This window comes from Mixophyes fleayi, chromosome 2 (assembly GCF_038048845.1).
Source record: "Mixophyes fleayi isolate aMixFle1 chromosome 2, aMixFle1.hap1, whole genome shotgun sequence".
NCBI classification, from domain to species: Eukaryota; Metazoa; Chordata; class Amphibia; order Anura; family Limnodynastidae; genus Mixophyes; species Mixophyes fleayi.
The window spans coordinates 169327793-169343943 of NC_134403.1; the positions used below are offsets into that span (position 1 = coordinate 169327793).

At 39.6% G+C, this 16151-nt stretch overlaps 1 protein-coding gene across 4 annotated transcripts in view; it reads right to left on the minus strand.

Moving 5' to 3' along the window:
• Positions 1-551: 551 nt before the first annotated feature.
• The window catches only part of CAMKK1 (calcium/calmodulin dependent protein kinase kinase 1), a 293477-nt gene continuing 277877 nt past the window's right edge, over positions 552-16151 (minus strand). For all 4 annotated transcript variants that reach the window (XM_075194965.1, XM_075194968.1, XM_075194966.1 and 1 more), the window contains one exon: positions 552-4948. In XM_075194965.1, coding sequence (XP_075051066.1) covers positions 4876-4948 — 73 coding nt within the window. In that variant the 3' untranslated portion in view covers positions 552-4875. The remainder of the gene's footprint in view (positions 4949-16151) is intronic.

A 16151-nucleotide genomic window follows, 5' to 3' on the forward strand; every position in this document is an offset into this window, starting at 1 on the left:
GGTGTAAGACCCTGACCAAAATATTTAACAAACTCCTAACATTACGTTTGTCACACTTCTGGTATTACAAACGGAACCCAATAGCCAGGTAGTACTGTAGTAAACAGGATTTATTTTGATACACAAATAAATCTTAAATGTCCAGCAAGCAAGTCCAAATTATCAACAGGATAACTATCCTGTAGAGGTACCAAGTAATTGTATTCCAAATCACAAGGGAGCAAGGTTCTGTGGAGCATCTGGTTCAGACACAAACACAATACTCGAGCAAAGGCTGCATAACAGAGAGTGCCTTTTCTAGGCCCAAACAGGAAATGAGATCCAAGATGGAATCTTCCTGAGACAGTTCTGGCCATCTTGGATAAGGGCTATTGTAAGTGCAAGTTCATATCAGAGATCCAAGATGTAAACTTCATGAGGCAATCACGGCCATCTTGAATGAGGGCAAATCTAAGGGCAAGAACATAACAGGTCATTCATCTACAAGATTTAGCCCTTTCTATGCTAATCTAGGATATCATCCAAATGTCTTGAAGGAAAAATTGGGCTTTTGCTCTTCTGATTTTTGGTTGTACTTACAAACCAGACTTTACTTACATGACAAGACTGTCCTGTTGACTGGCTTTGAGGACCTGTACTGCGTCTCCCACACGGCAAAACATACGATCTCTAATATTTTATAACATACTTATTGTTAAACTATATGACTCCTTCCTGGGCTACACTGGGTCTTGGTAGCGGGACCTGGGAAGGGTTAGCAGTGATCGGCTAAGATCAAAAATTTTCCAAATTACTCTGGCTAGCTCCACGAGCCTTTCAGTAGTGGAAACGCAGTTCAAGGTACTCTCCTGATGATACTGGTTCTTGTCTAAACTTAGTTAAATATATCCAGGTGTCTCTGGGTCCTGCTGGAAGTGTGGCTCAGGACCTGGGACTCCTCTTCACATCTGGAGGGACTGCCCGATCCTAACCCCTTTCTGTAGTCAGCTTAGACAACACTCTGAAAAAACTCTGGTATGTCAAGTGCCAGAGGGTCCAGACGTCTGGTTATTAAATCTCTCCAGTGTTTCAATCTCCCAATACAAAAACTCACTGCTCAAACACATAAAAAATGTTGCGCTGACAGTGATTCCAACACATTGGAGTTCTACTGTTCTCCCCAGTTTGAAGAAATGGTTTTGAAGGATAGACCTTTATATGACTGTGGATGAACTTTTCATATCTAGCCAAAAGCGACTCATTGGATTCACGGCAAGTTGGTTTAAATTTAAGGAGTCCCCTTCCTATCGCTCCCTTATGAAATGTGATTGACCCTATAGTTTTGCATTATTTGAATTATCTGAGCAGGTTTATCTGGGTGTCTCTCGAGTCTGTCAGTTAATCTATGTAATACTATTACTCTGGAATTTCAGGAAATCCCTGAGGATCTTCTTTTCCCTGTCTCTCACCTTCCCCCACCTCTTCTCAGACATATGCCCCCTCTTTTTATCTTGCTTCCTCTTTCTGTTCATCCTCTTTTTTATATTGAAAACTCTGAGGACCATTTATTCTTCTATATTTCAAAACGTTTTGATGTACTGGTTGCATATGTATGCTATCGCCTCAATAAAGAAAGCGTACACACAAAAAATATCCCAACATCCTTTTATATATAAATGATACAATTAGTAATGCTGAAAAAGGCATTTACTGTATCAGTTTTTGAGCTCACTTACATAAAAAGAAATGACTACAATTTTTACATTTAGCAGACATTACATGAGTTTTACATATATTTCCACTAGCTTCTTAGCGTTTCCCCAAGAATGACACACTCTGTACTTCCAAAGACATTAGCGAGTCAACAGCTGCAAAGCCATAGGTTGCCTCTCTCTATGTGAGAAGCCATACTTTCTTTCAAATGTATTCTGAATGTAAAGTAGTAAATGTAAAATAAGTCATAGTGGAAACTGATGCATCTAGACACAGTTAACATCACCTTAATTCAACAGTTTAGTTTTAAACATCCTAGTTCAGAAGTGTATGTTTTCTGGAGCTGCTTACAAGACGGCTTACATATGAATCAATAGGTAAGCGATATTAAGTGCTTGCCAAAAAAAAACAACTATTGTGTTCATCTAAAGAACCTGTCTGCACTTTGGAAACACAATCTAGCCATTGCAGATTTGTATTAAGTTTGAAATCTATAATCACTACAATTAAAGTAAATTTACAAGTTATCAAGTAACTTACTTGCGATTATTTACTGATTAATCATTGAAATATCTTATCATAAGATCAAAATATACGTTTTATATATTTCATGTGTAAAATGTATTATCAATTACATTTACAATTGTTTTATTTGTGAAATGTATTTATTTAGTATATTGCTGTGATTATTCCCCCTTTCAGCAAATTGACTGCAATATTTTACCTCCCATAGAGGACAGTTTCTAGTGAAATCTATGAAGACTAAAAGCTCTTCACAGACAATGGACAACAGCAAAATACATAGATGAATTTTGTTGTTGTTTTATTGTATTCATTATTTTATCATGAAGGCTTTTCTATCAGTTATGCAAATTTGTTTTTAAAAAAAATAAAATATATATATATATATATATATATTTTATGAAACTATTTGTTTCATTGGACAAGTGATCATAATAGACATGCCTCTAACCATGACCATCTACTCTTCTATAATGTTGTATATATTTTCCGCACAGCCTTACTGATGGATCAAGTAGCCAGAATATTTGAAATTCTGAAAGATTCAGCTGTTATCCTATCAGAAGTTTAGAAAGAAAATAAAATGGATGTTGATTGACCACTGAGACATGTTGGAGGAGCCAAAGACACGTATTAAAAATTCACAACCATACAACACAGGTATTGTTAAGTAAAAACAAAATTCGACACAATGACACAGAATCACAATATGGATTTTTTCTTTGAGGTAAAAACAAAATTGCAATACTATTGTATAATAAATCAGGTAAGGAATTACAATATATCCAATTTTAAAATAAATGCTGTCCGTTGTAGCAGGCAATTACCCAGCAGGTGAATAGTAGGGTTTAAAAAACAAAACAAAACGAATAAAAAACAAAACACCTAAACCACCCACCCATAACCATTGTGTAAAGTTCTAATAGCTCATTCTGTAAGTCTCATAAATTGGAACAAGAACGCACGACCAGCCACAGCTATGCAGTGTCCTCAGGAGTGGTCAGGCAATAAACAGGGATGTAAAATGAATGCCTTCAGCTATACGTGTTCATCTTAGAAACATATTTTATTAATATCCATAAAAAGCACCCATTTGTGTTTTAATGTTTAGCTTGCATTTGCGTTGCATAATCTTTAAATAATATAACACATCTGCACAGTAATAGAGCAGGGGGGAATATACTGGGTTTCTTTTCACTAGCCTGAAAAAGCCAATCAAGAATAATTATACAGAGTTAATATACTTATAACATTCTAAAATATAATAAATCAGATGGGTAATCTCAACATATAATTGCAATTTATGTGTAAAATATAAAAAAGTGAGCATCTTTTAAATTATGTCCAAAGAAAAACATTTGCTTTACTTAAACTTTCAGCTTTCTATCTTCTTTGAACATCAACATTTACTGAAAACCATATTAATGGTTCGTCAACCATTAGTATTTTAGAAAAGCAATTTAATTAGACAGTACATTTCTTTATCAACCAATATAGTATTTAAAAAAAAAAAAACAACAACTAAATAATTGCTATATGCTTAAATGCATTAGCCTTTTGCAGTCCACAACTTTTGATTTAAAGAAAATAAGCTGTAAACAAGAGATGGAAACTTTCAGCACCCAAATTTCCCATGATTTGCTTGCAAGCTGAAACATGGTGTAGTTTGTACATAGCTGATGTCATTCGTAGCAGCTTGCCAATTAATGGAACTTAAGAAATAACAAGGAGATGGAAGAGGGATGTACTGGAGGTACAAAGAAGAAATAGCCCTTCCTGTTGCAAATGTAAACATTTCTATACAATAACAGGTCAGCTGACTTGAACCAAGCCATGATTACAGCCCAAAACCTATTTTCCTGCACTGAGGCAGGTAATGTGCAAGTTCATACTAAACTAATACAAACACAGTAAAATCAATGATCTCAGCAGCAAGCATGGTTTTCCAAAATAGTCCCTGTACAGTCGTCTATACATATATAAAAAAAAGATCATAGCACTAGAGAAGACTGGAGGCGGAGATCTAAAGCTATTGCACAGCAGGAGGAGTGAATTTAGGAAACATTTTAACAAAAATAAAAGCTTTTGGTTTGTTTTTTTCCCCCTAACTATAAATAAAGACATTCGTAGGTCAAGCAATCCTCAAGCTAGGCAGACTGTATAATGCAGAAGCACAGATGGAGATGAGGCACATTGTTCATTATTTTTCCTGTACACATACACATATTAGTAACACACACATGCAGACAGACACGTTTAGCACAAAGAAACTCTAACAGTTGCCTAAAATATAGTGGAGGCAGCAATTTTGTGAATATTTAGCATTTCAGTTCTCTAGAAATTAAATAGCTGAGGCATGGGGCACAACATTTCTCATGCCACAGAGATCTCACTAGGTCCTAGTCAATTCATAGGCTGCATTCCCATATATATTGGTTCAGCTGCCTCCATCGTGTGTAGGTGACGAGTGCACTTTAATATACACAGTCGCTATTTGATTATCGCATTCCTTAGATAATTGTAAACGTTTTACAAAGATCTGTTTGAGTTGTTTACAGACCACAAGCTTTGGTTCATGATGGTGATGAGGGTACAAGTCTGTGTAACATGGGAACACGAGGGTTATAGCAGCAGGCGTGTTTGATCTGGGCATGCAAGTACTCATGATGTGCCATCATCCTCCTCCACGTCTGCCAGCTCAGAGTCTTTCAATGCCTCTCCACTTGCTTGCTTTCTGTGTGAACAATAACATGGTATTATAAAAGTCAGTGATTTACTTGTTACATACATGAAGCACCAGTTTACAAACTTTATATATGTAAATAACAATTACCAACTTTTTACCGTTCCCCTCCGGGAAAATTGCCTGCTCTCCTGGGAGTCCGGGAGACCTACCTGGAATTTGTAAGTCCCCCCCAGAAATTCTGGGAGAGTAGGCAAGCATGGTATATAACCATCATAAAAAATATGTATGATTTCTGTGATTACCTTTTTTTTTTTTTTTTTTTAAATAAACCTAGTCAACAAAGCAACTACACATAAATAAAACCCCACATAAAATAAGTATTAGCTACAAAAAAAAAAAAAAAAAAGTGCAGCACTATATTTGAGGAACTGAATATTATGCAAGAAACTTCATAGTTAAAGTATTCTTATTATGCATTACATACTTGGCGACACTCAAAATATTAAGACCAATTTCCCATTTAGAAAAATATATATTTGTACAACTTAATACCATGCTTGAAATTGCTGGTCCCCTCCACACACTTATTGTACCCCAGTAATATAAGGACACCACAAATGATGGTCCGATTAGCAGAGTAGGTATCACAATGTATTCTATCTACTACACCTCCTCCTGTGCCATTATGCCACTTCAGACCACTAAGTCCCAGCACCAATAGGCATTAAGCTGGAACTCCTACTACTCTGCAAATCAGGGTCTCCTTTGTGGAGGCCCAATTTGAACAGATGTAGGGGCAGAAGATGGTACCACCCCAACAATTTGGGGGAAGTGGGCAGTGGATTAAATATTTACAAAAAGTGTTGTTTCCCTTTAAGTAAACACCAACACACCACTCAGAACCTTTAATGGCTTGTGCCCTAAAACACTGGTCTGTTAATGAGAATAGATATTATACTTAGAGATGCTCAGGCTCGGTTCCCCAAGAACCGAATACACCCGAACTTAGCAGATCCGAGTACCGAGCCGAGCAAGCTCGATACTTTCACGCGCCCTTGGAATTGAAAATAAGGCAAAACGTTACGTCGTCGGATCTTGCGATTTTTCGATTCTATAAGTACCGCCCTACACAGCGATCCAGCGCCATTTCACAGAGGGACACAGAAGGGGTAGTGCAGTTCTTTGTACTCTGTAGAGCAGTTGGGCAGTGTCATAGGTAGAAAAGAAAGAGGAGGGGATAGCAGTGTTCTTCAAAGTCTACAGTGACATTCAGGAGAGCTCAATTGCTATTGCTGAAATAGAATTAAAAGGTCTAGCAGGCTTGGTCTTCTAAATCTGCAGTCCCATAATGTACAGTGTTAGAAGCAGACCAAGAAGAAGACTATTAGTAGTTTACAACAATTGACTGTTAAACAATCCGTTGCAAGAGGAAGCAAGTATGAAAGCTGTCACCCAGTTGAAAAGCGAATCACAGACGCCGTGGCAACTATGCTAGTATTAGATCTGCGTCCAATATACATTATTAATGCAGCTGGTTTTAGAAAGTTACTTGAGATCTTGTGCCCCTGTTAACAAATTCCATCATGACACCATTTCATTAGAAAAGCTATTCCTCACCTCTACCAGAAGGTTCGTAAAAATGTAATTATTGGGCTACAAAATGCCATTCTACCCACTGTACACTTAACCACAGATATGTGGACAAGCGGAACTGGGCAAACTAAAGATTATATGACTGACAGCCCACTGGGTTGCCTTCACCAGCAAGAACAGCAGCAGCATGTACCCAAGGATGTCACATTTGTCAGAGGCAGGCTACTCTGTGTATCACCAGCTTCATTAAGAGGCATACAGCTGACAATCTGTTACAAAAACTAAGGCATGTCATTGCAACATAGCTTATCCTGCTTGGACTCTCCTCAGGATATGTAATTTCTGATAACACAACCAATATTGTGACAGCATTACAGCTGTGTGTATTCGCTCACATTCCCTGTTTTGCTCAGACAATAAACTTGGTGGTGCAGAGTTTTTGAAAAATGACAGGGACGTGCAGGACATGCTGTCTGTGGCCCGTAAAATATCTAAAATATTTCCGACATTCGGCAACAGCGTGTAGGAGATTGAAGCAGCTACAAGAGCAATTTAATTTGTCCTGCTACCAACTGAAGCAAGAGGTGGTGACTAGGTGGAATTCCACCCTGTATATGCTTCTGCGGATGGAGGAACAGCGAAAATCCATCCACGCTTACTCCACAAGCCATGACATTGGGAAAGGAGGGAGGATGTATTTTAGTCAAGCGCAGTGGAGAATACTTTCCGTATTGTGCAAGGTGCTGAAACCATTCGAACTAGTCACCTGTGAAGTGAGTTCAGATACTGCTAGCTTGAGTCAAGTGATTCCCTTAATTAGAGTTTTGGAAAAGCAGCTTGAGAAACTGAAGGAGGAGATGAAACAAAGCAATTACGCCAAGTATGTCAGACTTGTAGATCAAGTACTTTATTTGCTTCGCCAGGATCCAAGAGTTATCAAAATCTTGAAATCGGAACACTACATTTTGGAGACTGTGCTTGATCCTCGGTTTAAAAGCTATGTCTTCTCTTTGTTTCCAACTGACCCAGATCTGAAGAGATGCAAGGAGTTCCTGGTGAACAAGATGAGAGCTCAAGTGTTACATGAAAGGACGGTGTCTCCTCCTTCAGTTTCTCACTCAACTGCTGCTAGTAAAAACTTAGCTTTCCCAAGAGACCCAATGATGATGCAGATGACTCAGCACAAAATTTTGACATCTGGTCTGGTCTAAAAGAATTGACTCCTAAAACGTGACATCTCTGCCGTAACTCCACCTGATCAACAGCCAAAGGATGATGGAGGATTATTTTCACAACAGGATAAAAATAGACACATCAGACAGTCCCTTTACATACTGGGAGTAAAAAAAGGGAATTTGGAGACCCATGTACCAACTCGCTTTGCACTGCCTAAGCTGCCCACCCTCCAGTGCGTATTCGGAAAGAGGTTTGAGTACAGCCGGGAACCTTGTCAGCGATTGGCGTAGGAAGCTACTTCCTCAAACTGTGGCAAATATGATATTAATAAAAAATTAACTTCAATTTCCACAAGGAAAGCCTTTCCCGCCAATTATATCAAAATACCAAGACTTCTGTAATGGTGGATTCCAGCGGTGATGAATTAATAATGTGTGAGGATGATGTACAAACTGATGAGGGTGAGGATGAGGCTGATGGTGATAGCAACAACATCTTGCCACAGTAGAGTTCATTAACAGCACTGTTACCTTAGGTGCTTTAAGGCCATTGTTAGCTTGTTTTGTGGGGGCCCAAACAAACCAAGCGCTTCAGCCACAAGGAATGGCACTTTTGTGGCTGAAGTGCTTGGTTTGTTAAAGTGAGCATGTCCTTTTTGAGATCCAACATAGAGGTGTGTGGGAGGGACCAAGGACAATTCCATCTTGCACCACTTTAAATTTCAGCTACCGCTGTGGGCCACTGTTACCTACATGTGCTATATACTGTTGTGTGCTTAGCAAAAATCTTAGACACCCATTGACGATGCAGATGACTCAGCACAACATTTTGATATCTGGTCTTGTCGAATGTAAAAGAATTGAACAGAATTAGTGACACCTCTGATGTAACTCCACCTGATCCTACTATCAACTATCAACATCCAAGGAATCAAGGAATGCTGGAGGATTATTTTAATTTTTTTTGAACGGTTTTATTAACAAAGAACAACGTTGCTTGCAGAAGTAATATAAGCAGGAATGTCTACATAAACAACTATTATTATGTATTACCTTCCACTTTGTTGCTGTTTCATCAAGTGTTTGCAATCTGCACTTTAAAATCAAAGGTACCTAACGATGTTAGAATTTTGTGGGAATTGGGGAGTGATGAACTTGTTTTTTGCTGATAATTACAATGGCTTTTTTTTACTGCATTGTCTGGCACCCTGGTTTGGTCTGGGTCTGATAAAAGCAAGCAATCTAGGGGGGGGGGGGGGGGCATCGCTCATTGCCATGTATTCTCTGTAGAATTACCCTAGTTATCCAAGAAACGGGTGGAGCGATCAAATGAACCATAACTGGTTTCATGATCCAAGGACAATTCTATCTTGCACTATTTTTCTTTTCTGCCACTGTTGTGCTAAGAACTGCCGTGTTTGAGTCATTGCTCTGTCGCTTACCATCCAGCCAGGTCGCTACAGTCTTTGTTTGAAAGTGTATGAAAATAATATTGTGAACTGTGAGGTGGTCAAAATTGACTGCAAATGACTTGAAATTAGTGTTATTGAGGTTAAGAATAATGTAGGAACAAAAAAAAAGCAAAATTATGTGATTTTAGCATATTTTAGCAATTTTTCTAAAAAATCCAGATCCAAAACCAAAGCACACGAGGGTGGTTTTGCCAAAATCAAAACACGAAGTTAATCCAGATCTAAAACCAGAACATGGGGGACAGTGAACATCTCTAATTATACTTCACATAATTTAAAGGGGTTGCCCTCGTTAGTACATGGTTTCCCACCCTCCCCCATTTAAATAGCTAACCCACAGAGTAGCACTTTGTTGGCAGTCCTTCCTGTCTTTAGACCACAGTGACAAGATGCTAGCTATAATCCAATCAGGTGCCACATTCAGTACACACCTCCTACCCTAGCAGCTTTAGTTCCAGTGCCAAAAGCTCTCTGCTCCTATTTCAATCAAACAGTGTGATCAGGTGGTTGGTAACAGTTAAGGGTTGCTGGTTTCATGGCTAGGACAGCCTCTCAAATGCTATAACTGAAGAGGGTGTTGTCCGTACATTAACAATCCGTTTACGCTGTCAAGATATGGTGACTAACATATATAGTTATAAATGCCAGACACCTTCTCATGCTTTCAACATGCAAATGTTTTTCTTTCTAAAAGCATATGGACTCCTTTAGAATTACACAAACTGGTTTCTGCTTTATACTTTTCTTTAGCCAACAATCATTTCCTTAGACTAAAGCAACACACTGATGATATGGTCATTTATTGGTTAAGTTGAAACTTCATCTGAAACATAAAATTTAGATTTTGGTTGAGTCCAGTAAGCTAAAGTACAGAATACTTTTTACCAGCAGTGCGCTGTTCTTCCAATGGATTAGGTGAAACAGTCCAACAGTACCTGATACAAAGAAACACTGACAGAAATGTATTTTATTTAAACTCCACCAAAAATAAAATGTAAAGTCCTTTTAATTAAAAAGTTTCCACCATGGATTATGGGGGGAGGGGGGCTACATTACAGTGGTGTTACAACTATTAGCATTCAAAATCTATTTTTACAGTACTACAAATATAGTATATAACTGTTCTTGAAGAGGTGTTTGTCTTTATATAATGATATGTATTCTATAAGCTGGTGGATCTGAAACTTAGAGAACAGGGAACACTTGATACATAAGGTAGTGGGATAACAATTATAGCTGTTGGTGGAGATATACGTTAGAATATAATATAAGAATACTGTCATGCAAGTCTCAGCATAATCAGTGAGCAACATTTATGAAAACTAGTACATAGGTAAGTGTAGAAAAGGATGTTGTAACCCATAGTATACTACCCAGAGGTCTTCCAGCTACTTGCACAATGCCATTGTTTTTACATAAAGGTCTAAAAATATGTTTGCAGGATCTTGATTGCAGAATAAGTTAAAAAATATTCAGATGAGTCAGTGCAGACGGTATACACTGTAAAGAGTACTTTTATAAGTAAAATAAAATCTTAATGTTAATGATACAATTGATCAATGATGGCAAAAAAAACCTACTTTATTTTTTTTCCCCATTAATCGTTGTTTCCATCCAGAATTAAAAGTATATGATAGAGAATCAACACATCAGTCTGCTACTCTCCATTCTATTAAAGCTGAACACCACTGTTATCTATGAGCACTCCACAAAAAGAACAATAGTTAAGGAGCTAATTATCCCTTTGTCTAATGACATTGATATTTGCCATCGGCACATGCTTAATCCAATTGAACTGCAGCTTATTCTGTTAGAAAAGCCTTAATATAGTTTTACTGAGTGCACGAACCGTGCACAATAGTATGTTATACCAGCATGTCTCCGTCTAACTCACCATTTAGTAATCAACTGCTACAATCATTTTTCTTACCAATGCGTAACCATAGTGGATGAGTTATTTACATTGCTTTCAGTGCATTTTGTTTCAGGACACAGGTAGGTACTTTAATGATAGTCATATTTCTGCATATTGAATGCTATCCTCAGTCTCTGTTCTGTGTGTCTATCTGTATGTATGTCCCGTGTGTGAATGACATTGAAGAGTTGGGAGACAGTGTTAAAAAGCATCTAACATTAGGGCTCTATGTAGTGAAATACAAGGAGATATTAAGTGCTATCAATTCTGCGCATTATAACTGCTACTACGGTAATAGGCGTGTATTATTACCGTTACTACGGTAAGTTTAATGTGGATTACTGCTCGCGATTCACAGAGCTGCAAGCAAAAATCAGCATTGAAATTACCATAGTAATGGTAATAGTGTGCGGCCCGCGTTGTTCTGAATAACAATACAGGGAATTGAATATGTCCCTTAGGGGCATATTCAATTGTCGGAGGGATTGCCGAAAATCCCGCGCTCAAAAAATATTACCGTTAATACGGTAATCTCTCGCTGGATTTCAGCTCGCAGCAGCTCCCTGAGCTGCGAGCTGAAATCCAGCGAGTAAATTACCGCATTAACGTTTTTTCTGCACACGATTACTGTAATATCGGTAATCGTGCGCGGTCCACGGGATTTTTGGCAATCCCGCCGACATTTGAATAACCCCCCCTAATGTCTTTTATTAAATAGTGTTTAAAGCATCTAAAGTTAAGTCTAAAATTCATATAAACCTATTGTGAGGAAACGAGTTTGATAACACCTTAACCAGCCTATCCCTTGTTTCTCACAAAATGTGGATTATAAATGTGTTTTCCCTTGCCTGGGTCTCTCCTTCTTAAACATTGGTGAGTGTTGAACCAGGGGGTTAGTGGGGGAGGAGATGAGCTGTTATTCCACAGTGGTTCCCCTGCAGTTTCCCAGACAGAATGTGCCAGACAGTCCTGTGGAGAACAATGGGTACTAATTGGCCTTCCCCACCTCCAAATATCAGATAAGTTAATTTCAGGAGGGGTTAACCCCTTACACTACTTTGTGATGTCTCAGGGTCCCCAGCTCATCCATGCTTCCTGTAGAGATACTTACCCATAACCCACCTGGCATCAATTTGAGAACAATGCAAAATAGCATCACTGAATTAACAACAATCACGTTTTTACAATGGGTAACATTGAATGAAGAAGTCTCTTATCTAGGTATGGCTACAATGTCCACTGATCCACATGTAATTAGACACTGCAGTTGTATTCTGTTGAGCTAGGGAACATAAGCAAGGGCTATAAAAAGTACATGCAATAATCCACATTTTGTGAGACACGAGGGACAGGCTGGTTAAGGTGCTATCAAACTTGTTTTGTCACACCTATCAAAATTTTTAACGCTTCAGGGCATGGTGGAGCCCAGCCATTCACTTTAACCCCTTGTTTTCCTTATGATCAAAACATCACCTTTTTAGGAGTCCTACCATGGAAACTGGCATACTGATGGACAGTAATAAAAACTGGTGCAAAGAAAAAATTCTGTGTAGCAACAAGATTCTGTTGATGCGCTGCTATACTATTCTAACTTCTAAAATTAAAACATACATTTTAAAGCTGGTCACGATTTTGGCTTCTGCACCTTCTAAAGTCAACACCATCCTGGCCTTTCCCTAAATAGGCATCTGCACAATCTTTATCTTCCAGAACTCTGCACCACATAGGCCCCTGCATCATCATGGACCCCACTATGCCTATTGTCCCTATTGCTTATCTTGTCTCATTACCCCTCCCTTTAGAATGTAAGCTCTCATGGGCAGGGTCCTCTACCCCATGTATCATGTTTGTACCCTTTGTCTCATGTCTGCCCTTTCTCCGTCCTCCTCGTTGTACCTGGTTTGTTTTATGCGGACTTGGTTTTGTATGCCATGTAATCTGTTTTATTAATAGCATCCATACATTTATTATTCTGCTTATTTGTACATACTTATGTCATTTTGTTGCATGTTCTAACCCCTAAAACAATTCACATTTTATAAAAGAACACTTAACATTTCAGCAAGACATTTTGATACGCAGAATGAACATATGTTGAAACATTTTTCTACAACTGTACCTGAGGGAACTTGTTTGTCTTTGTACTCATTTTTCCCCAGAGGCTAAGAGCTTAAGAGCAAACAAACAAACAAACAAAAAACCCTTACATTCACATTCCACCACTGAAAATGTTATATTTCAAGACCCTAAATTGTCACTGAACTAGTCAAGTGGACATAGAAAGATGGCTGGGAGTTATTGTTCAACAGCTGGAGAGTCAGAGGTGTTTTGCTCCTGAATTAAAAGTACACTATACAGACAAAAGTATTTGGTCACACCTGTTAGTTATTGAATTGAGATGTTTCAATCAGACCCTTTGCCAGAGGTGTTTAAAATCAAGCACCTAGCCATGCAGTCTCCATTTGCAAGTATTGGTGATACAAAATGGGTCGTTCTGAAGAGCTCAGTGACTTCAAGCATGGTACTATGATAGGATGCCAACTTTGCAATAAGACGGTTTGTGAAATTTCATTCCTGCTGGATATTCCACGGTCAACTGTAAGTGATATTATTAGAAAATGGAAGCATTTAGGAACAACAACTCAGCCACAAAGTGTAAGCCCATTTAAAATCACAGAGCAGGGTCAATGATTGCTAAGGTGCATGGTGCGTAATAGTCGCCAAAGCTCTGCTGATTCTATAGCTGAAGAGTTCTGAACTTTCACTGGCATTAATGTAAGCACAAAAACTGTGCGGCGGGAGCTTAATGGAATGGGTTTCCATATTTATACAAAAATATGACCGGGCGCTCTTGTATTAAAAAAACCTGCACTCCCCTAATTATCTCGTGGCTGGGCAGGATCATAGCCGTTAAAATGTCTGTTCTCCCTCCACTCCTTTATCTATTCCAGACACTTCCCGTAAGGGTCCCCAACTCTGAATTGATAGCCATGCAACGACACCTAGTTAAATTTGTCTGGCGGGGTAGGACTCCCAGGGTCCAAATAGCTCAGCTTAAGAAACCTACAAATGGCGGAGGTAGGGGATTTCCAGATCTGAAGGTCTATTATTAGGCAGCCCATGTCAGTGCCGTTGTCACCTCCTTTGCTCCTCTGGCCTCCCACGCATGGGCGGATATAGAAGCAGCTTATCGCTCTCTACCAGACCTATCTAGTATCTGGGGCCTATCTAATAAAGCTAGGCTTGCACGGATCAAGCGATTCCCTACCTTACTATTTTCCGCCTGGAACTGGGAGACCTGCAAAAGCCATCTTTCTGTCCCCTCAACTTCTTTGAATATTATGCCCTTATGGCACAACCCTGCCTCCCCCCCCCTTCCCCTGGCGGACTTCGGTCCTTCTCTCTAACATGGATCACCGCGGGTATCCGATTTGCTGGCGACCTTTTAGATCAAAGAGGATTTATAACCTTTGACGCTCTTCGCTCTAAATACCCCACACTAAACCCACCATTCTATCAATACTTACAAGTCAGACATTTTATCCTCTCTCTCCTGTCGGGCCATTCACCTCCTTTGAGCTCCTCCTTTGAGACCCTCTGTCTCTCCTCACCGCTTCAGGGGGGCATGATTTCTTCAATTTATAATTTACTCATAGACAAATTGCTGATCTCTGGGAGTAGCCACGAGAGAGAGTGGGAGAGGGATTTGGGTCCCCCCCCAGAGGAGGACTGTTGGGAGACCATCAGATCGAATGTAGCCTCTAGTTCCATCTCCACTCTAATTAAAGAGAATGCATACAAGATTCTCTACAGATGGTATCTTACGCCTGATAGACTAGCTAAAATGTACCCAATTGCCTCTCCTGCCTGTTGGCGGGATTGCGGTCACAGAGGTACCTTCTTGCATATCTGGTGGTCTTGCCCTTGCATCTCCTCCTTCTGGGATAAAGTAGCTACCCTCCTCTCCTCCCTTCTTCAATTCCGTATCCAGAAGGATCCTTGGTCCTTCATCCTCTGCTACCCTATACAAGATGCCGATGTTCCCTCTGCAAAATTGGCATCGCATATTCTGGCGGCGGCTAGGTGTCTGATAGCCAAATCCTGGAAAAGCGCAGCGCCCCCCCCCCCCACCAGTGATGCCCCCAATACTTCCCCTCCTATAGGTTGATTAGTCCGTACCAGAGACCTCTGCTTATAACAATCCTACAGATAAAGTTACTCCCTCTGATGCCTGTGACACTGATCTGTATTATCTCACTATCACAGATGACCCCCCCCATCCCCCTCGCCCACCTACCCCGTTCCACCCATTGCCCTTTTTAATAATGAAGATATTGCTTGTGTCAATACAACTCTTCAGTTTTGTATCCCATATTACTATGAACAGCAATTACTAACATGTTTTGTGACTGCGATTGATGTTTTTTCTATGTGTTTTTTCCCTGTTATCTTTTGTATATTTGCGGTCACCCATGTTGATTTAATAAAATTTATTAAAAAAAAAGCTGCACTTCAGAGTCAAAAAAGTTATATTCAATAAACAGAGGGCGCTGTATATCGCTCTCTGTTTATTGAATGGGTTTCCATGGTCGAGCAGCAGCATGCAAGCCTCACATCACCAAGACCAAGCGTCGAATTGAGTAAAGCACACTGACACTGAACTGTGGAGCAGTGGAAAAGTGTTCCGTGAAGTGATGAATCACACTTCTCTGTTTGTAGTCAGATGGTAGAGTCTGGGTTTGGCGGTTACGGGGAGAACGTTACCTGCCTGACTGCATTATGCCAACTGTGAAGTTTGGTGAAGGGGGGATAATGGTATGGGGCTGTTTTGGTAGAGTCAGGGTTTGGCCTAGGCCACTTATCTCCAGTGAAGGGCAACCTTAATGCTTGAGCATACCAAGTCATTTTGGACAATGCTATGTTTCCAACTTTGTGGCAACAGTTTGGGGAAGGCCCTTTTATATTCCAACATGACTGTGCCCCAATGCACAAAACAAGGTCTACAAAAGACATGGTTTGGAGTTTGGTGTGGAAGAACTTGACTGGGTCACACAGAGCTCTGACCTCAACCCCATCGAACACCTTCTGGATGAACT